The 21,437-nt window shown below is 35.0% G+C and overlaps 1 protein-coding gene across 5 annotated transcripts; it reads left to right on the forward strand.

The window, feature by feature from the left end:
• Positions 1 to 11,224: 11,224 nt before the first annotated feature.
• On the forward strand, positions 11,225 to 20,569 carry LOC107947722 (uncharacterized). 5 transcript variants are annotated; one of them, XM_041074530.1, is made up of 16 exons: positions 11,225 to 11,596; positions 11,875 to 11,959; positions 12,120 to 12,222; positions 12,315 to 12,399; positions 13,249 to 13,335; positions 14,405 to 14,499; positions 14,858 to 14,943; positions 15,097 to 15,553; positions 15,891 to 15,972; positions 16,583 to 16,756; positions 16,834 to 16,887; positions 17,512 to 17,604; positions 17,680 to 17,745; positions 18,384 to 18,430; positions 18,997 to 19,710; positions 20,105 to 20,569. In XM_041074530.1, exons 1-16 carry the CDS (start codon positions 11,480 to 11,482, stop codon positions 20,490 to 20,492), a joined length of 2,733 nt encoding a protein of 910 aa, XP_040930464.1. In that variant the 5' UTR covers positions 11,225 to 11,479; the 3' UTR covers positions 20,493 to 20,569. The 5 variants fall into 5 exon arrangements, with proteins under 5 accessions (XP_040930464.1, XP_040930466.1, XP_016737758.1 ...); XM_041074531.1 differs by having other exon boundaries at positions 11,465 to 11,596; positions 11,789 to 11,959; positions 14,858 to 14,942; positions 15,096 to 15,553; XM_041074532.1 differs by lacking the exon at positions 18,997 to 19,710 and having other exon boundaries at positions 14,858 to 14,942; positions 15,096 to 15,553.
• The last annotated feature ends 868 nt before the right edge of the window (positions 20,570 to 21,437 follow it).

A 21,437-nucleotide genomic window follows, 5' to 3' on the forward strand; every position in this document is an offset into this window, starting at 1 on the left:
TAACGGCGCAACATAGACACATGGAACACATTATGAATATTTTCCAATTCGGATGGTAAGGCTAACTGATAGGCAACTAGCCTTACTCTCTTGATGATCTCATACGGTCCAATAAAATGCAGACTCAACTTGCCCTTTCTACCAAATCTCAAAACCTTTTTCCATGGAGACACTTTTAAAATAACTTATCACGACCTGAAACTCAATCTCTTTCCATTTTAAATCTACATAGGATTTTTGTCTATCCGAAGTAGCTTTCAAACAATCACGAATTATCTTTACTTTCTCTTCAGTTTCTTTGACTAAATCAACCCTGTGAATCCAATTTTCTTTGAGTTCAGTCCAATATAGAGGTGTTCGGCACCTACGCCCATATATTGCTTTATAAGGCACCATTTTCAAACCCGACTGATAACTGTTGTTGTAGGCAACTCTACCAACGGTAAGTACTTTTCCCAACTACCTTCGAATTCCAATACACAATATTGAAGCATGTCTTCAAGTATTTGAATTACTCTCTCCGACTGACCGTCGATTTGCTGATGGAAAGTGGTATTAAAGTTTAACTTCATACCCAAAGCCTCCTATAACTTTTTCCAAAACTGCGAGGTGAGTCTCGGATCTCTATCAGAAATAATCGATATAGGTACTCCATGAAGTCTGACAATTTCACCAATGTACAAATCAGCTAACTTATCAAGCAATTAATCAGTATGTACTGGTATACAATGAGCCGTTTTAATTAATCTATCAACAATGACCCATATGGCATCTCTCTTTCTCAGAGTTAAAGGCAAGCCTGTCACAAAATCCATAGTAATCCGGTCCCATTTCCACTTGGGAACCATCATGGGCTGAAGCAAACCCGAAGGTACTTGGTGTTCGGCCTTTATCTGTCGACAAATTAAACATTTCGATACAAACTCTGAAATATCTCTTTTCATACCATTCCACCAATACATTTTCTTCAAGTTATTATACATTTTTGTATTGCCCAAGTGAGCTGTCAAACAACTACTGTGTGTCTCATTTAAATATTCTGAATCAACTCAGTGTCCTTCGGAGTACAAATTCTACCACGAAATCTCAAACAACCATTGGAGTGACTTAGAAAATCTGGTTCACTAAGAAAATCTGGTTCACTACGGGACTCACCCTGAACTCTTTTAGCTTGCAATTCTTTATCAATTTTCTGAGCATCACAAATCTGTTGAAGAAAAGTTGGTCTAGCTCTCAACTTGGCTAGAATCGAACCATCATCGGACAAAGTCAGCCATGTATTCATAGCCCTCAAGGCAAATAATGACTTCTTACTCAAAGCATTGGCGACCACATTCGCCTTACCCGGATGGAAATCAATCAGAAGCTCATAATCCTTTAACAGTTCTAACCATCTCTGTTCCCATAAGTTCAAGTCCTTTTGAGTCATTAAGTATTTAAGACTTTTGTGATCGGTATAGACATGGCATTTCTCACCAAATAAATAATGTCTCCAAATCTTCAAAGCAAACACTATGGCGGCCAACTCTAAGTCATGTGTTGAATAGTTCTTCTCGTGAGGCTTCAACTACCTCAAAGCATAAGCTACGACTTTACCCTTTTGCATAAGTACACATCCCAAACCATTTAAGGAAGCATCACTATAAATCAAAAATTCTTTACCCAAGTCGGGTTGTACCAAAACTGGTGCTTTGGTTAATAACATCTTCAATTTTTTGAAGCTTTGCTGACACTTTTCTGACCACTCAAACTTAATATCCTTTTGAAGCAATCTTTTCATGGGAGTGGCAATCATAGAAAATCCTTTCACAAACCGTCAGTAGTAACATGCTAAGCCCAAAAAGCTTCTAACCTCGGATACATTCCTTGGCAGTTTCCATTCGACGATAGTAGAAATCTTGCTAGGATCTATTCGGATACCATCACCTGAAACAATGTGGCCCAAGAATCCAACTTCTCAAAGCCAAAACTCGCTTTTACTAAACTTAGCATACAACTGTTTGTCTCTTAAAGTCTGTAAAATAGTTCTCAAGTGCTCGGCATGCTCTGCCTCATCTATCGAATAAATCAGAATATCATCAATAAACACAACAACAAACTTGTCCAAATATGGCCAAAATATTCGGTTCATTAAATCCATAAACACAGCAGGAGCATTTGTTAACCCAAATGGCATAACAAGAAATTCATAGTGGTCATATCTCATTCTAAAAGTAGTTTTAGGCACATCCGACTGTTTAACTCGCAACTGATAGTAGTCGGACCTCAAGTTTATTTTAGAAAACCATGACGCTCCCTTCAATTGGTTAAACAAGTCATCAATCCTCAGCAAAGGATACTTGTTCTTGATTGTTATCTTATTGAGCTGTCGATAGTCTATACACAATCCCATAGAACCGTTTTTTCTTCACGAATAATACCAGAGCGCCCTACAGTGAAAAGCTTGGTCTTACAAAACCCTTGTCGGTCAATTCTTGCAACTGTGACTTCAGTTCTTTCAACTCAGTCAGGGCCATCCTATACGAAGCAATCGAAACAGGTGTCGTCCCTAGCATTACATCAATACCAAACTCCACTTCTCTAATTGGAGGTAAACCTAACAATTCTTCCAAAAATACATCCAAGTATTCACATACAACAGGCACTGATTCAATTCTCAACTCAGACTCTTTTGTATTAAACACATAAGTCAAATAAGCTTACACCCTTTTCTCATATGTTTCTGAGCAGACATTAAAGAAATCACGATTGGCAACCTATCTGACTCGTCTGATTCAACTCAGAGAATTTCACCATTTTCACATTTCAATTCAATAACTTTTTATCTACAATTTACTACAAAATCATGAAGTGTCTACCAATCCATACCCAATACAACATCAAATTCATCAAACGGCAACAACATCAAGTCAGCCATAAAACAATAATATATAATCATCAAGGGACATTTCTTGCATACCTTATCAACTAAAACTTGTTTGCCTAACGGGTTTGACACTTTAATCATAAATTCCATAGACTCAAGAGGCATATTCATGCTAGATACCGAGTTCATGCACACATACAAATGAGTAGAACTAGGGTTAATCAAGGCCATAACAGTAGTATCATAAAGATAAAAAGTACTAGTGATTACATCGGGAGAAGATGCGTCTTCACATGCACGTATGAAATAGGCCCTAGCTGGAGCTCTAGCTTCAGATCTTACCATTGTATCCCTCACTACACTTCTGCTACTAGCCGCATTACTGGCATTTCTCAAGGGTCTCCCCTTTGTAGTCGTACTGCTCGGCCTTGCACTCTGAAATTTTTCTTTCTCGGTCATCTCAGGGCAGTCCTTGACATAGTGGTCTTGAGAGCTACACCTGAAACAAGATCCGTTGTTCATCCTAAACATACCAAGATGATGTTTACCGCAATGTTAGCACTCGGGTTTAAAAGGTCTAGCGTTACCCACACTAGCCACAAATGAAGCCTGAGATTTAAAACTCAAATTTTGCTTCCTACAATTTCTATGTGAATGCCAGACCGAAACATGAGAACGGGAATATATATCTCTGGATTTATTAGTCTGAGAGAGGAATGACTTGCTCATCGGCCTCTTTCTTATATCTTTAGCCTCAGCCTCGGCTTTTCTCTTTTCCTTGGTCAGTTCCTCCGTTTTACAAGCCTGACCAACGAGCACAACAAATTCCTTCAACTCAAGAATGCCTACTAACACTCTAATATCCTCATTAAGTCTGTCTTCAAACCTTCTACACATTTTAGCCTCGGAGGATACGCACTCCCAAGCATATTTGCTGAGCCAGACAAACTCTCTTTCGTACTCGGTCACTGACATGCGGCCTTGTTTCAATTCTAAAAATTCCTTGCGCTTCTGGTCAATGAATCATTCACTGATGTACTTCTTTCAGAATTCTTCTTGGAAGAATTCCCATGTGACCCTCTCTTGAGGTACCACAGATACTATTGTCTTCCACCAGTGATATTTCCAGTCTCTTAACAAGGAAATAGTACACTTCAAACACTCTTCAAGTGTGCATGATAGTTCATCAAATACCCTTATCGAATTCTCCAGCCAAAATTTTGCTCTCTCAGCATCATCCTCGGCATTTGCTCTAAACTCTTTCGCCCCTTGTTTCCGAATCTTATTGACAAGGGTTCTATGAAATCTCATAAAGTCCATACCTTGTAGCACTAGGGGTACGGGTTGAGGATTTTGAGGGGGTGGAGGGGGTTAAGCGTTCAGGTTTGTTCGAATGAACTCCGTATACCAGGCATTCATCATGTGGAAAAAGGCTTCCCTAGCCTCTTCTCCTTCTCTCACGAGTCTACTCTCAACTGGCTCTACCCCTTGAGCGGGAGCCGGCACATTACTTTCTACGTCATCAGCTTCAGCTCGATTGGGACCTATTACTATACGAAAACACAATTTAAAAGCTCAGGAGTCGTCACACTATTATAATTTATGTACGACATGTATAGCTAGACTCAAACACATGCTACGTAGTTTGAAAACCTACTAAACCGTAGCTTTGGTACCACTAAATGTAACACCCCTCACTATGTCTGACTCCAGGACAGGATACGAGGCATTACCGGACTTAAACACAAGCAAACATACAAAACCAGGCCATAAAATTTCGTTCAAATTAAATTCATTCATACGTATGCAAATTGTCCCTTATATGGGCCTACAAGGCCCAAAACATGCATCAGTAGTAGTTTGGGACTAAACCAAGAACTTTAGAAATCTTTGGGAAAACTTAGAAAATTTTCATGAAATAGGGTCACACGTCCGTGTGGGTAGGCTGTGTGGTCACACACTCTCATGTAGCTTGGGACACGCTCGTGTCCTCAGCCTGTGTAACTCTCTGTTTATGACGTCATCAACACAATTAGGGTCACACAGTGAAGTCACAAGCCCGTGTTCTTAGGCCGTGTGATGAATGAAATTCCAAAAATTAAGTGCAGACTTCACACGACCTGGGCACATGCCCATGTCCTGAAGCCGTGTCCTTCACACGACTAAGACACACGACCATGTCTTTGCCCTTGTTCTTACTATTGGGCATTCTGTTTTGCATTAATTAGGGTGCAGGGGACACTGGGCCGAATCACATGCCCATGGGGCAGACCGTGTGTCACACTCGGCCTAGACACATGCCCATATGTCTACCAGTGGGGACAACTTTGAAGCTATTTTTCAAGCCATTTTCCACCCTTAAATGCTCACTCACTTATACATTTTTTATGGCATGCAACATAGTATATTTAGTCACTCAAATACTCACAATCATGATTAATCCATAACTTTATAATGTCAACATATCACATGCTCAAACCATCATGCTTTCATATGGCATTCCACACCAATTACATATTTATTCATCCTTATAAACCTACCTTCAACCTACTCAATTATACCATGAACGTGGTCATACCTATTAGTCCCAATTCATTCATTAAACATATGTGCCATTTATCATAGCCATTTTTAACAAGCAACCACCAACCACATCACAAAGCATAAACACATTGCATGCATGCATAAATAATTAGGGTTACAACCTGAGAAGCAAATATAAGCCACATCTCATGGCCTTATACAAAATGAATCATAATACCATCATGAGCTAACTCATTTGGCTAATCAATATAACACATAACAAAATGACCAAGTCCCCTATACATGCCATACTCAAAATTTTGAGACTAACTATATCCAAATGTCCAATTGATAGTGTGATCGAGTCTCCGACGTCCTTCAATCCCCGAGCTAGCTTGGCGACACTATAAAAGATGGAAAGGAATTGGCTAAGCATTAAAGTTTAGTAAGTCCATATGCAAATAACATGCTATCTAAACAAGTAAATAACATAGATTTAACATAATGAACATAACTTATAATTCATCAAATCATTTAAACTTACTTATCACATAAACAACTTGTCATAAGTTCATCACATACCAAGGTATTACTCATGAGTTCGGTATACATACCTGTATCAACTCATAGCATAATCTCTTACCCATTCTTCTCAATGACTTACCCTTTGGGTCTTCTGTCAAGTTACTCAATAATTTACCCATTGAACACTCGGAATACTATTGGATACACAGAAAGCTCGCACATAAGTGTCACATACTTAACTAAAGCTACCTCATATCACATAATACAAAAAAGCTCATTCTAGAGCTACTCATAGGCTTGCTCACACAAGCTGTCAGTCAGGACGTAGCTACACGGGCTACTCACACAAGCTGTGAGGTATCTGCAACACATGTCGGACTACCCAGCCACTGGTAAGACGTACAAGACCAGCACCTGGAACCACATAAACATATATCACATATCTCGTGAGCTCATAAATCATATAGTTCCTAGTGACATGTCACTTGTATCCTAAACTATTCCTAAGGTTCAAATGGGATTTTTCAATATCACATCTCTGTCAAGCTTGCTCGTAATGTCGATCTCAATGTCCATAATACCAAATCACTTACTCATGGAGTAATCAAGCGTAACTCATAATAGCATTAAAGAATTTGGATTCACATAATACTCAAGTATCAAAATATAACATATCCTCACATTATTTTTATATGAACTTACCTCAGTACAAAATGATGAAAATGAGCCTATTCTTCGTAAACTTTGTTTTTCCCCCGATCAAGACTCGAATCACATTTTTCTTGATCTATAATGCCAAATTTAACTTATTTAATACACACATTGTTCGAATCGACCCATAACACATACCATGGTAAAATTACCTTTTTACCTCTAACTTTTCACTTCTTTACAAATTAGTCTTTAGGCTCGTAAAATGAAATGCATGCATTTTTTTATTACCCAAGCCTAAACGATTCATATTCCTACTCCTAGCAGCCCACATTTTTCTTTATTTCACATATTTACTACTCATTTTACCACTTTTACAAATGGGTCCTTTTCATGCATTTCCATAAAAAATCACTTAGTAAAAGATGTTAAACACATATCAAACTTTCATATTCCTTTATTAAACATCAAAATACATGCATGTCACACATGGTTAAATTTTTTAACATGAACCCTAGCTCAAAATAATGGTAGAAATAACTAGATCGGTTGATGACAACTTCAAAAATGTAAAAAACATTAAAAACAGGGCTAGGATGCACTTACTATTGAGCTTGAAAGTTGAAGAAACCCTAGCTATGGTGAGCATGGAAATTTCGGCTATGGCATGGAGAAATGAGTAAAATTTTGCTTGATTTTTCCCTTTTTATTCTTTTATTAACTAAATGACCAAAATGCCCTTAAGGCTTTTCTTTCAATTTTTTCCTACTCATGCCCATTTTTGTCCAAAATTTTAGAACTTTGTCAAATTACTATTTAAGGACCTCTGATTAATAATCCATAGCAATTTTATGCTTAAAGCTTCTAGAAATCAAGTTTTGTAACTTGTTCAACTTAGTCCCTAACTTCAAATTGGACACTTTAGGCATAAAAGTTCTTCATGAAAATTTCACACAAACATGCATTTATATCATGGATCATCAAATAATTACAAAATAATTATTTCTACTTCAGGTTTATGGTCTCAAAACTACTGTTCCGACTAGATCCTAATTCGGGATGTTACAGGCAATTAGTAGTTAATTAAATTAGTAATCCATTCTTATTTGTTTACACTACATTTTTAAACCATATTATTTTTCCATCACTAATTTATTTAAGTTTAAATTTTTCACAAAGAATTGCTTAACAGTCTCTGTGGAGACTATACTCGATACTTATCACTTTATTACTTGTCAACAACTGTGTACACTTGCACATCTTTGTCGTTCTATAAGCAACCAAAAAAAAAGATGAAGAAGAGAATAAAATAGAATAAAATTTAAAAGAATTCACCCCGGGCATTCCTTCTCAGCTATTGATAATCAATTATATAAAAATCATCCATTGATAATCATTTTTTCTCCCACTAAGGAACCAATTGGTTCTAATCCAACCGAACCAGAGTTGAACTCAACTATGCCCAAATCAGCCTTTAAATTTTCTTGATTTTTCTATAGAACTGCCAACTTACGATTTTTCTCAATTTAACCCTCAATTATTTTTAAATTTCGAACTTAAGGAAAACTGGGTGTAACGCTGTTAGTACTTTTATTAGTCTTAAGATGGTTCATAATTGTGGTTATATACAAAAAAATTTAATAGGAAATGGGTCAAATATCAAGTCAAAAGACTTGATATGAATCAACAAAGAGAACCCAAACAAAAAGGTGGCGAGCTACAAGCTTCAGAGGAGCACAAGGATGTCACAGTTGCCTCTACATTAGCTCCTTTACTCTTTCCTTACATATTGGTGCTTCTCACTACTATTAATGGAGTATAGAATTGTGTTCACTCTCTTACCTAGTGTTTTGATTACTTTTTTAAGCAAGTAGGCTCTCAATTTAAGGGGTTGGAGGAGCAAATGAGGCTTCTTTGCCATGTTACCCTCCTTCCCCACCACCTCGTTTGGATGATTGATGCTATTGTTCTTGATTGAATTGGTCATGGGTTGATTTTTTAGCTAAACTTCTTGGATGTTTTTAGTGTATTTTGTTGATGCTTGGTTGATAAGTATTTTGGGATGTTTTAGATTTGTTTTGAATGCCTCTTGGATATTCTTTAGGTCTTCTTTAAAACTTATTGTGGTTGTTTTGTTGATATTATTGGAAAAATTAATTTAGAAAATAGTCTTTGTTACACAACGAAAGTTTAATTTTTTTCTAAAACTGAGCCATGTGGTATTTATAGTAATAAACCTTAGACCAAATTAGTACCTGTGCTTTGAGTGAGATGATCTAAGTCATTCCTAGCTTTCTACAAACGATCTTCTTCGTTACCCTTAAACTCTGACTTACTTATAGTATGGGTTTTAATTTCATGAACCGGTTGCACAAAATGAAAACTTTAATTAATTTTCAGTGGGAAAATTAATTCTCTAAGGGAAACCAAAATTTGAACTCTCAAGAAAATAGAATTTATTCTCTAAATAAAATACCATTATTCATATTTTTCTTATCTTGTAGTTCATTTTTTATAGGAAAAAGTTAAAAAAGTTTTACATGAACAAAGGGTAATTAAATATAATATTTTAATAGAAAAAATAAAATATTTCTTTATAGGGAATAAGAGGGGCGGGGACACACCCTAATAGGGACTAGGGTTTGCCACACCTCATACCATGGGATGGGCTCTCGAGCCCATCTTGTGTATCGGATTCAATTATATGTGTTATCTAAACTTTTAACCAACTCATATAGTTTAACCAAACCAATAACCATTTTTTCTATTTCGCAAATATTAATTAATTAACCATTTTTCTCAACCAAATTTTAACTTCATTAAAGTCATGATAACTTTGCCATATTAGGATCTATGAGAAAATATGTCCAACTGTACTATTCAATAAAACTGCAGTAACTAATTAATTTAATTTCCATTTCGAATTTCAATTATTTAATTCCAATCATCTAAATAATAATACAAAGAAATTAATTTAATTTCCAAGTATTTTTTTGTACTTTGTGAGAAAATGCATTCACTGTTAATGTTGATAGTGATGCATGTGATTTATTTCTCTTAATCATTGTTTTTATTGATTTCATAGTATTGATTCTACATGCAATCCCTTTTGGGTTATGACAAGATAGCAAAGGGGTTGATTGAACATATATAATTAGGACACAAATAATTTGTAATTAAATTCTAACTATTCGTCTATTAATTACAACATTCTTAATCTTAGAGTTATTCCAATAAAGTACCATGATTGAACTCTCTCTTATTATATATCATTACGAAAACAACTTTTGTTTGTTCAATGACCTTAAGTGTATCACCCTCATAAGATATATTTATCTCTTTGGGTTAAATTCATTCACCTAATATGATTTTATTTTATCTCATGATAACCATTACATCTTCCTTCATGAAAAAATTGATTATTAATAAATAGTAATTAAATCACTTATCTTTAAGACAAATGAACAATGATCACGTTACTTTTCATCTATCATGTAATATCGATGAGAAGATACCTTTTACCTTTTATTAGGCTATGTATTCCACTATTACAAATAAAAACTATCAAATAATACCATTTTTTTGTCTCTAAATGCTACTTGAATGAATTTTTTTTGTTAATGCATCCATTTATAGTATTAAGTCTTAGTTTTAATTTATATATAACAATAACCTAATTAAGTAATAAGTATAATTTAATATAGATTCAAATTCTAAAATTTTAACTCCACAAGTTGTATTTAAAGAGGATAATTATCCTATACATCGCCTGTGGAGTAATAAAAAAAACTCCACAAATGGGTCTTGATTGATGCCATTTGTTTTTAGGGTATAATAAAATAATAATTAAATAATTAAAAAAGACACTTGACATTATCTTAGACCCGTTTGTGGAGTTTTTTTTTCTTAACTTCACCGGTAGTGGACAGAATAATTACCCATTTAAAAAATAATAAAAATACGGCACGTGATAAAATCTCAACTTGCTTGTAAAATAAAAACTTTTCACCACGTGTGTATCAAATAATTACCCATATATATAATATGTATATATCATTTATCTAAATGATTTTATTGTTTTTAATTTATCTAATTATATTCCATGAATTAAAAAGTTAACTAATATTACTTTCAATATTATCACATAATAATTAGTAATATGCTAATAAATTATTATTCTAATTTTAATTTAGTAATACAATCAATAATAAAAGATATTATAGTGATTTCAAATTTTTTTTTAAAACTCGTCCTTTTATATTTATATATAATATATAATAGATTATAGATAACATATTATTTATATTAAAGGCTGTATATTATATATTTTATCTTTTTGAAAGTATATAATATTTATTTTTAATTATAAAAAATAAACATGTTTATTCAATTAGCTCCTGGAAAGCTAATTTAGCTCACGATAATAATAGAGAGCGGAGCGGACCCGACCCGGATCCTTATCAAATCCGAAATTGGGTCCAAGAATCTATAGCCAGGCCAGTGGGAGTTAGCGAAAAGTCCATTTAACTTGCTTTTAAGTTGAAGAAGAGCAGCGAACCTGACCAATCCAACCCGGCCCAATTACAGACTCCGGATCTTACACCTTTCCTTTATTACCGAACTAAAAAATCTCCCAACTTATAAACCTCTTCCAACGACAGTACGACTCGAACTAGGGTTTTCGCTTTGTCACTTACGCTCTGCAACTTGTTTATAAAACCGCATAACTTTCAAGCTCTGCTCTAATTTCCCTCCAAATTTTCCATTCCCGTTTTCCACATTCAATAAAACAAGCTACTATTTTCGTCTTTTAACTATCTAATTTCTCCTCTTTTCTCAACGAAAAAGAGTAAACAAAAAGCTTGTTCCCCTTTTCCACAATAGTGCCCTTTGTTCTCTTAACAGACCATACCAATGGCTTCTCGTTTCCAGGCGGTAACATTGGTGGACTCACCATCGTATCCTAACTCCATCGCCTGGTCCGACGAGAACCTAATTGCCGTGGCATCCGGTCACTTGGTCACCATTCTGGTAAGTTTTTGCTAGCTACAATGACTTTTGCTTTCAAAACCTCGTCTTTTCTAAAAGCCTAGTGGGTGGCTGGGTGCCATCCTTTTCTTTTATGCTGTGTTTTGTTGACGAGAATACTATATTTAAAGGAGGAAACGAAACAAAAAGTAAAAAGAAAAATGTCTTGTGTATACTGTTTGATGTGTGCTGCAGGAACACTGTTTTGTTGCTAAGCATTGAAACTGATCGTAGGCGCTTTTTTTTTTTCTCAAAAAAATGTCAATTAATTATCTTATCAGAATCCGGCATTGCCCTTTGGACCTCGAGGCCTGATCAGTATAAACAGGAGTGAACCTTATCCCATTGGGGCGGTAAAAAGAGAAGGTGCGTCTCTATTGCATGTTTCTAGAGTTCTGACCACAATGTGCTTCAGTTGCCTCAAATTTATTAGTTTGATAAACCTCAACGGGTTGAAGAAGTTTAATCATTGTTTTCGACAAAATTGGGTTGCATTTGACCATTTAGGTATAATTTGTCTCCTCAGATCTAGCATCTGGCTGTTTGTTACCCACCACTTTAAATCGGGATCCTCGTCCTTCTGTTCGATCAGTTTCATGGTCTAATCTTGGAATGGCTCCCAACTCTGGGTAAGAGTCTGAAAGATGTCATTACATTATTCCCTCAATTTCTGCACTTCATATCTGTACTTATGCAAATTTGCTTCAATAAAATGCAACAGGTGCTTTCTGGCTGTTTGCACCACAGAAGGGCGTGTAAAGCTCTATCGTCCTCCCTTTTGTGATTTTTGTGCTGAATGGGTAGAGGTACGTACTTAGGGGGCAGGATAAACTTTTTGGTCTCATTACAGCAAGTTGTAGTTACAATGAAATATTTGAGGTCACTGAAGTGAAGTAGGGACTCAGCAGCACTGTCAAGGCATGCACCTAGGCTCCCCTATGCCTTGCGCCTTAGCATTATACAACAAAAAGCACCTCAGACCCATTTGGGTGAGCCTCATTTGAGGCACACACTTGGTGCCTTAAGTGCACTTTTTGAAAGGCAATAGGCATAAAAGGGTTCCGCCTGATTGAAGTTCTCTTTAATATATATATATTTTTTTCACTTTTTTCATTGGATATACCTTCATTAGTAAGAAACGGATAATATCAAACTTTATACTTATCAATGTTTGAGCATTCAACAACAAACCTTGACCATAAGGAAATCATGCATATTAAATCAATACAAAAATTGCAGGATTTGTAGGTAACTAGACCACACCATAGATTTACTGTACATCTTAAGCTTTATATATATTCACACATGCTTACACACACGAAAACATAAATATACATATTGCACTTTACTTCACTCAGGCAAGCGCCTTTTCAATGCTTTGTGCTTGAGGCGATATAATGGCTACACTGCCTTACACCCTTGAAAACATGGGTACTCAAATGCTTGAGTAGTTCATTTGAAAATTGGTGAGTACCATAACAAAATTAGAATGATTGATGAAATATAGTCTTGTAGAACCAAAGTATATATTATATGGTGGAGATTAACTCTGTATAATTGATGAAAACGGAGGAACATGTTAGACCATAACTTTTTGTCTTGTTGCTTAAATGCAATTATTGTTAATGACCCGCTCTTGTTAAAATCTTCTGTAGGTTTTGGATTTAACTGATAGGCTTTATGATTATCTTGCAAGTATTAGTTTCGAGGATCCTGATATTCCTCCCTCAGAAATTTCTAATGTAAGTCCTTTCATCTATTAATGAACCAAGTTTGCATTAGCTTTCTATGTCGTTAGGTTTACTCATTTGAAGTCTTTTATATTATTTTTACGATGGATTCATCCTCATGCCAAATAAGACATGTAAAATCTAATAAACGCAGCAGAAATTAAACATGCATTTCAAAGAGATAGTTGATCCCCCTAGGATCATACTTGTAACCCTTTATAGTGGTTATGTAATGGTATATTGAACATATGGTTAGGATTCATGCTTAACTTTTAGATATCATAATCTAGGCTCTTGACAACCTCTTGTGTTGACAAACACGAAAAGCATTGTTGAGGTTGAGCCACTCAAATGTTTGCCTCCAATGATAGTTCGCCCAGCCACTTGTCAAGACCTTCAAGGTAGGGAAGGCCATAATAAAAAGTTTATTTGCTTCCTTAACTCTCTCTAGTTCAAATCTCTCTTTTGAGAACAGATTCTCTTTGAGCTTGTATGATCTTTAGCATAGGCTAAGGAAACCTTAAGTACTATCATGTAGTCTCGTAACTCTTTTCTTTTCAGTCTAGGCCATCCATATGCATCAATGGAAAAACCTTTTTTCCTCTAGCAATTCTCTAAGTTCCTAGGAGAAAGAAAGAGCGACAGAGGCGCACCACTAAATAACCCAAGGGTTGCAGCTAGACTATATATTTCATGAGAGAGCATTTTTTTCTAGAATTTCTGTAAATGATTATGCATGGTTATACAAACATGCCTTAGCCAAAACCCTAATCTAGAATTACTATAAATTTTATTTTATCCCATTGAACTTAATTAAAGTATTATACATTTTCGGTTGATCTCTACCCATTGAAGCTTTTGTGCAATCAGGGACTTTATGTTTCATGGACTTCATTCAATTATCATGTATTAACTATTTATTTTTTGGGCTAATGGTGAAGGAAAACCTTATCACTCATTGTATAACTCACCTCTATGCATCATTAATGGTATATCCATGTCTAATCAGATTGGCACTAGGGCATAATTCAATAGTTTATTCTTTAGTTTACCTTGACAAACTTTTCTCTTCTCTTACTAGGAGCCAGTGACAAATCATGGTTATGTTGATGATCCTACAGATTCTGTTTCTATGAAGGAACAGAAACGCAGAAAGGTGAATAACTTTGGTGTTAGGTAAGCATGCATCCCTCCTGCATAAGCCTATAAATGAAAAAAAAAAAGAGAGTTGATTTCCATGAAGAGTAAGGGTGCTACCAAACTTAAAGCAATGAAATTAATAGCACACTATGGCCCAAAGGTTTTTACCGAGGAGAAGTAAGACTGTGTATTGATCAGGCTGCAAAGAATAAGACTGTGTATTGATCAGGCTGCAAAGAATATCAATAAAAACCTGAATCTGAATTTAATAGATATTCATGAATTCTTTTACTTGTTCTGAGCTTGGATTTCCCAATCTCTTGGTATTGCATGTGGCATCCTTAAATTAAATAATTTAAAGTGATTAACTTTTCTTCTTTAATGACTGCTGCAGGAATGCTGGCTTGGAAACTTCTTGTGACCAAATATCACATGGCCCCAGCCCTTCCCTTGAATTGGAGGGGCAGGGTCCTCCCGAGGTCTGATTTTTGTCCAAAAATAGTTTCTTCTGCTCTCCGTCTCTTTGTTGTCTAATTAGCATTCTTTTTATCAAGTTAATCCCAATATCATGCTTCTGATTTGGTTTCAAATGCCAGTGAGAGCTTAGCTGTGCTCTTTGTGACTTTACTTCAGGGAGGTGCACGAAATCTGGCGGACGAAAAAGTTCACATCAGATAGTTCCTGCTACCAGAGGTAGAGGAAGATCTGCCAAAAAACCACCTGAAGTTTGTATCCTACCTTTGATAACAGCAGATCAATATGCTTCACGCAGTGCAATGCTATCATCACTTGTTGTTGCCTGGTCTCCCCTGCTTAAATTATCATCTAGAATTTGTGGGGCTCCTGAAATTAATTCATCCATCTGCTTCTCTCTGCTAGCGGTTGGTTCAAAATCTGGTAAAATTTCATTCTGGAGAATCAATGTACCTGAGTACTACTCTATTGAGCAAAGTTTGGCCCCTACCAGAGTGGAGCTCATTGGGATCCTTAAGGCACACAGTTCCTGGGTCACTGCAATAAGTTGTGCCTTGCTTGCTTCTGATTCTTCTACTCCTCAAGTTTTATTAGCTACTGGAAGTTCTGACGGGAGGTGAGTTAGGTATGCTGTCACATTGTTTCAACTTTATATAACATTAGCATTAAAGTTTCTTCTATTGATGGGTATCACCGTGTCGGAACATGCTTTTTGGAGATGAGATACAAGCAAAATTAATGGCTTTTTCTCGTGATGCTTTATAAATTTTTTACTAAAATAAAATTTCTCTTATGTTCCAATTGTAACTGGAATTCTGGAGCTAAAAAAGTACTTTCTGACAATCAGTGGTGCTGATTTCTCTTTGGATTTAGCTTTGTAAATTTTCTTATTTACTCTTAACAAGAATATGAAAGGTTTGTCCACTTATGCACTTGCTTGTTCTTTTGTACAGTGTAAGGATATGGATAGGACATGGGGAGGAGTTTTTAAAGTCAACAGAAGTTAATAATGCTCCATTTTATCCATTGAAGGAGGTAATAACGCTTCATTTTTGTTCTCTGTTGAAGGCAGTAACCTGGAGAATTTTGTTGTATTTTCTTATTGGTCTAATTGTGCACCTAGTCTCTGTACATTTTGGACATTTGAAATTTAGTACCAGTACTTTTAATCCTTGGAATTTAGTCCCTCTACTACTTTGATTTAATAATTGAAATCCAATGTAAAATGAATTCTGCTAAATTGGATTATTTGGCATTTTTAAAATAACAAATATGGTCACATGGCCAATTTAAAGCCATTTAAGTTAAAAAAAAAAAAAAAAAAGGTATCAACTTTCGTCTTACTTTTCTGAAATGGTGTTGAAGAACCTTACAACTCTAGATTCATAATCGCTATGCGACTAAATTTATTTTATTTTTAAAATGCCACAGAATCCAATTTAACCTAATTTCTTGGATAGTGTTATCAGTTGGACTTCAATTATTAAACCAAAAGAGTAAAGAGGGGTTAAATTCCTGAGATTAAAAGTAGAGGGACTAGATCTCAAATGTGCAAAGAGTATAGGGATGGGGAGCATAATTAAACCTTTCTTATTTGTTTATATTAGTCAATAGAATAGACTCTGACTTGTAAATTTCTGAATAGATTGTAAATATTTATGCTGTCCCAGTCTCGGTGCTTTCTCTTATGCCCACTCAGTCACTTCATAAAATGCTCTTAGCGGTGGGGAGAACATCTGGAGCTATTGAAGTATGGATAGGAGATACATCTGTGAAAACATTTGATAAAGCTGGACCATATGATGCTCATGACCAAGTTGTAAGTTTCTGCATTTTTATTCGTCATCTATTTTGCTGACTCTCGCCATTGATTTATTTGTGATGAAATGTCTTCAGGTTACTGGTTTAGCTTGGGCTTTTGATGGATGTTTTTTGTACAGCTGCAGCCAGGTATAAACTTCTACAATGTCTAGATGTGATTGTCTAAAGATAAATGTCTCTAGCAGATATTGCATATTTGCAAGTTGCTTATGGTTAGCATTGCTACTTTAACTAAGTGGGTTAAAATTTTTAAGGATATCTTTTAGGCACCATTAACATGACAATTCTTTTCTGTCTCCATTCTTGACTTCCTATATGTATTTGTCTTTACAAATGGAAGAATCATAGAGCGCAACAAGAAGGTTTTTGTCAGCCATGAATATGTTCATGCCTTGCCAAAATCTCTTCGACTGCTCTTTAGAGCAATAAATTACATGCTACTCTTTTGTATGTCATCCACTACCACAAACAGTTACATTTGTTTCATTAATTAATTACTTAATCTCTTTGGACACTTAACCAATATTTCTCCTTGTTCATTAATTCCAACTTCAGTGTCATTAGTTGGCAAATGATGAAATTTGCATACTGTAAGTTATAATTTATTATATGCATAAATCTTATACCCTTGAGGTCCAGGTATATAAGATAAAATGTATTGCTATGAGTTCATTTTTTAACTGGGCAAGTTATTTCTCAGATTTTTCTACATTCATTTATTAATTTACCTATTTTACTTATCAATGATATTAGGATAATTTTGTTCGTAGCTGGAGTTTACGTGGAAGTTCCCTGAGTGAAATGCCCATTCCTTCAAGTTCTCCTGGGCTGAGGAGCGTCAGTGATGTATGATGCCACCTTTGTTGGTCTCATATACCCTTTTTCTTTTCATTTTATGGAATGTGACAAACATTTTTACAGATGCCGGATGTGTTTATTTCATGCCTTGGTCTGGTGGTATCACCAAGTAATCTTGCAGTAGCCATGGTATGGTGTTATTACTAAATCTCTCATTTGTGTTGTTTTTATATTTCTTTCAAATAAGCTCATATCCATGTCCACAAAGTACTTTGGTGAAAGATTTTTATTATATGTTTTATCCTACTTATTCGGTTTTCTTTTGGAACATTGTGGGACTCATATATTCTTCCTCATAAAAGAAGGATCCCACTTACTGCTTGTGGCCTTAATGTGTATCATCGGAAGATGCTCACTTCTAACATGAAGTATAAATCATCATTATTATCATTATTACTTGCTTGTATCTACAATGAAAAAGAAATAAGAACAGTTCTCTTAATCATGCCCTTCTTACAGGCCAGTACTAGAATCGTGCATTTATATTGAAGAAAGTATTAAAAGGAAACATTGAATGCTGACTTTATAGAGTATCACGCATGCTTGTTAGACACACTGTTGATGCATGAAATGTGGGGCTTGAATCAATTACAGATATAAACAATGATTCTGTTAATGTCTTTCTACAAGAACACCTTTTTATATGTAACGTTGCTTAAAGTAACTGCTGGTGTATTAAGAGATGATGCTGTTTATTCAATATTTCATTTGTAAAATATGTACATATTAAAGAACAAGAGACTTAATTGTGTGTTTAATTTTTGTAGGTTCGCAGTTTTGATGTTAATCAGTTGGACCACATGTATGAGGCGAGGTATTGAACTGTTGCTAAAATCTTTTTTTATTTAAGTTACACTCTAATGTTGTATTTGTATTGTGAGAATTAGGGAATAGTTAAATATTGATATCATACCAGGCTATGGAGAGATTTCACTCTTTAGGAGGAAATATAACACTCAGGTTAAGAATCAAGTTCATTATTAAATACTCGTCAAAGGAACGTTGAGTGAAGGCCAGAAGAATTTTGTAGTCCTTAATGAAATAGAGTGTGTACTCTACCTAAATCACAGTCCTGGTTTAGATGCTCAACTTTGCCTGGTTGTCTGTCAGCTGGACAAGGATGCTATGGCAATTTGAAAATTCATGATCTTAATCTTCCTAGTTCTTGAGTTGATCCTTTTAAATATGTGAAGTCATTATTCTCTCATTAAATTTGCATGACAAAACATCATTCCCAGGACTAAGGGAAAATGGGACACCTCTTAGAAAAAACATATATAGAGCAATAAGAAATGGGATAAAGAAGGAAAATGAATGCTTATTTTTGTTTCATTTACCTTACACTTTTATCATGGATTGATTTTCTTTTCACTTGCCAAGGCTTCAGAAGGCTGCCGTTGAATTTTTCTGGATTGGTGGGCACCAAAAGGATATTCTGTCAAACACTTCCCTGGAATTTGACATTGAACCCCTCCCTGGTTTTACAGAAAAAGAACTTGTTTATTGGGAATCCAATATTTTGTGGTCCTTAAAGCAATATGAACATTGGGATAAGCCTTTGGTTATTTGGGATATTGTAGCAGCATTATTGGCCTTCAAGTGGTCTGCACCTGATTATGTTGACCATGTTCTGGTTAAGTGGCTTTCATCCTCATATGTGGATGTTCATGTGGAACGTTCTATTGGAAAGGTTCTGCCACATGTCTGTAAAAGTTTTTGTAAAGCTGCTTCACGCCAGTTGCACCTCCTAAACATCATTTGCCGACAAGTAATACTGCCGGAGTTGAAGGCAGATGAAATAAATAGCAACTTGTTGAACTTTACAGTAGATAATCCCAATTTTGCTCAAGATAAGCAACATAAGTTATGGATGGACTTACTTTCAAGAAGTGAAAAAGAACTGCGAGAGAGACTTGTGGGTTTTAGTTTTTCTGCTTATAGAAGTTTCGCATCCAACTCAGCCACCACTTCTTCTGAGCCTGGATATTGGTATCCTTTTGGTATGGCACAAATGGAGCAGTGGGTTGCAAATAATAATCATCAAGTACACGACCAACTAAAAGTTGTGGCAACAGAGATTAAAACCTGCAAAAGGTCCTTACTTTCATAACTGATATGCGAGTAGTTTTCATATTTCTGTGTTGATAGGTAGCATCTTGGTAGGAATCATAACTGATATGCGAGTAGTTTTCATATTTCTGTGCTGATAGGTAGCATCTTGGTAGGAAAACTTTGCATAAAATTCACTTTCATAAAATATTTTGAAAGAAGAATGCAGTTTTAGTCTCTTGCATTAATGCAATCACTTCTGTTTTACATAGCATTTGCTTCCATTCAAACTAAAAAACAATCAACTTTTATTCCTGGTGCTACTGATGATTTATTGAAAGGACGGGCTTGTTATGAAAAATCATTGCAGGAGTTATATCTATTCTCAATTACGCTTAAACTCTTACTAATTTTTAGTGTCTGCCTTGTCAAAAAACAGGTCTCGCTGCATCGAACTTGCAGAAGAAGATAAAGAGCAATGTAGCTATTGCTCAGCACCAGTTCCTTTTGAATCCCCAGAATTTGGGGTGTGCAGGGGAATGGAGAGCAATGGTAGCAGTGGGCAGAAGCATAAGTTAGCAAGGTGTGCTGTTACAATGCAGGTTTGCCCAATCACACCTTTATGGCTGTGCAAGTGTTGTCAAAGATGGATTTCCAAACTTGCACCGGAGTCACTATTTAAGATGCCCCAGCAACATTGTCTAGATTATAAATTTTCACCTGAGCCGTCTTCTATAAAAGTAGCCTCCAAACCACAATGTCCCTTTTGCGGGATATTGCTACAGAGATCACAACCCGAATTTCTTCTTTCCCCACTACCTGTGTAATCTTGAGTCTTCACCTGTATATTCGCTTAGATCTCATTTCACTTGAATTTATGCAAAATATAACTCTCTGAGCCTCAGTAATAATCTAAATAATTGATATCTGCTGTCGCTTGCTTGGTTTAACCGAAAAGAAAATGAGTTTCTATTTGAGTCTCAAAAATGGAGAAGAAATAGGAAATAATTGGGTTTGGACCGAGTAAGGGTTAACCCAAATCCAGTTTGACATTCAACAGTCACTACCCGGAAATGTTCGCTTTTGAAATGGGAGTGCTTGAATTGACTTAAATTTTAGTTGTATCTAATTCTCTCAAAATTATCAATACATCATTGCTGATGCTACTTGATATTATCTGCTGAGGTTTGTTTTTATCAATACATCATCACTGATATTATCTTTTTTGCTTATTTGATTTCCTAATTTTATAAAAAAATTAATTTTTTAATTTATATTTTATATAAATAAAAAAATAACGTTTTTAAAATTTGTTGAGATTGTTCTCATATGAATTGCTACATGTACTTTTTAAATTTTAAAAGTTTAAAAAAATATAACTATTATTTTTAAAAATTAAAAATCATTAAATTATTAAAAGTTATATGAATTATAGAAAATAATTTTTAAAAAATTTAAAAATTAATGAAATATTAATGTGTTATTTACATGTTAATTCACATGTATGTAATGTTAATAAAATTAATAATTATTAATTTTTCATTTATTTTGAGTTAATTTTAAAAAATAAATTTAAAAATTATTGGGATAGATAAAAGGTTAAAATATTTTTTTTTCCAAATAAATCAGTTATTTTTTTCTTCTTTTTGTTTCTTCATGGCTGAGTTGAGAAACGAGTCGCAGTTGTACATTTAAGGCAAAGGATACTTCAGATTATGTACAAAGCTTGACATTTAACTTTTTGTAATTTTCCAGATAAATTTCAGAATCCC

This window comes from Gossypium hirsutum, chromosome A08 (assembly GCF_007990345.1).
Source record: "Gossypium hirsutum isolate 1008001.06 chromosome A08, Gossypium_hirsutum_v2.1, whole genome shotgun sequence".
Classification (NCBI taxonomy): domain Eukaryota; kingdom Viridiplantae; phylum Streptophyta; class Magnoliopsida; order Malvales; family Malvaceae; genus Gossypium; species Gossypium hirsutum.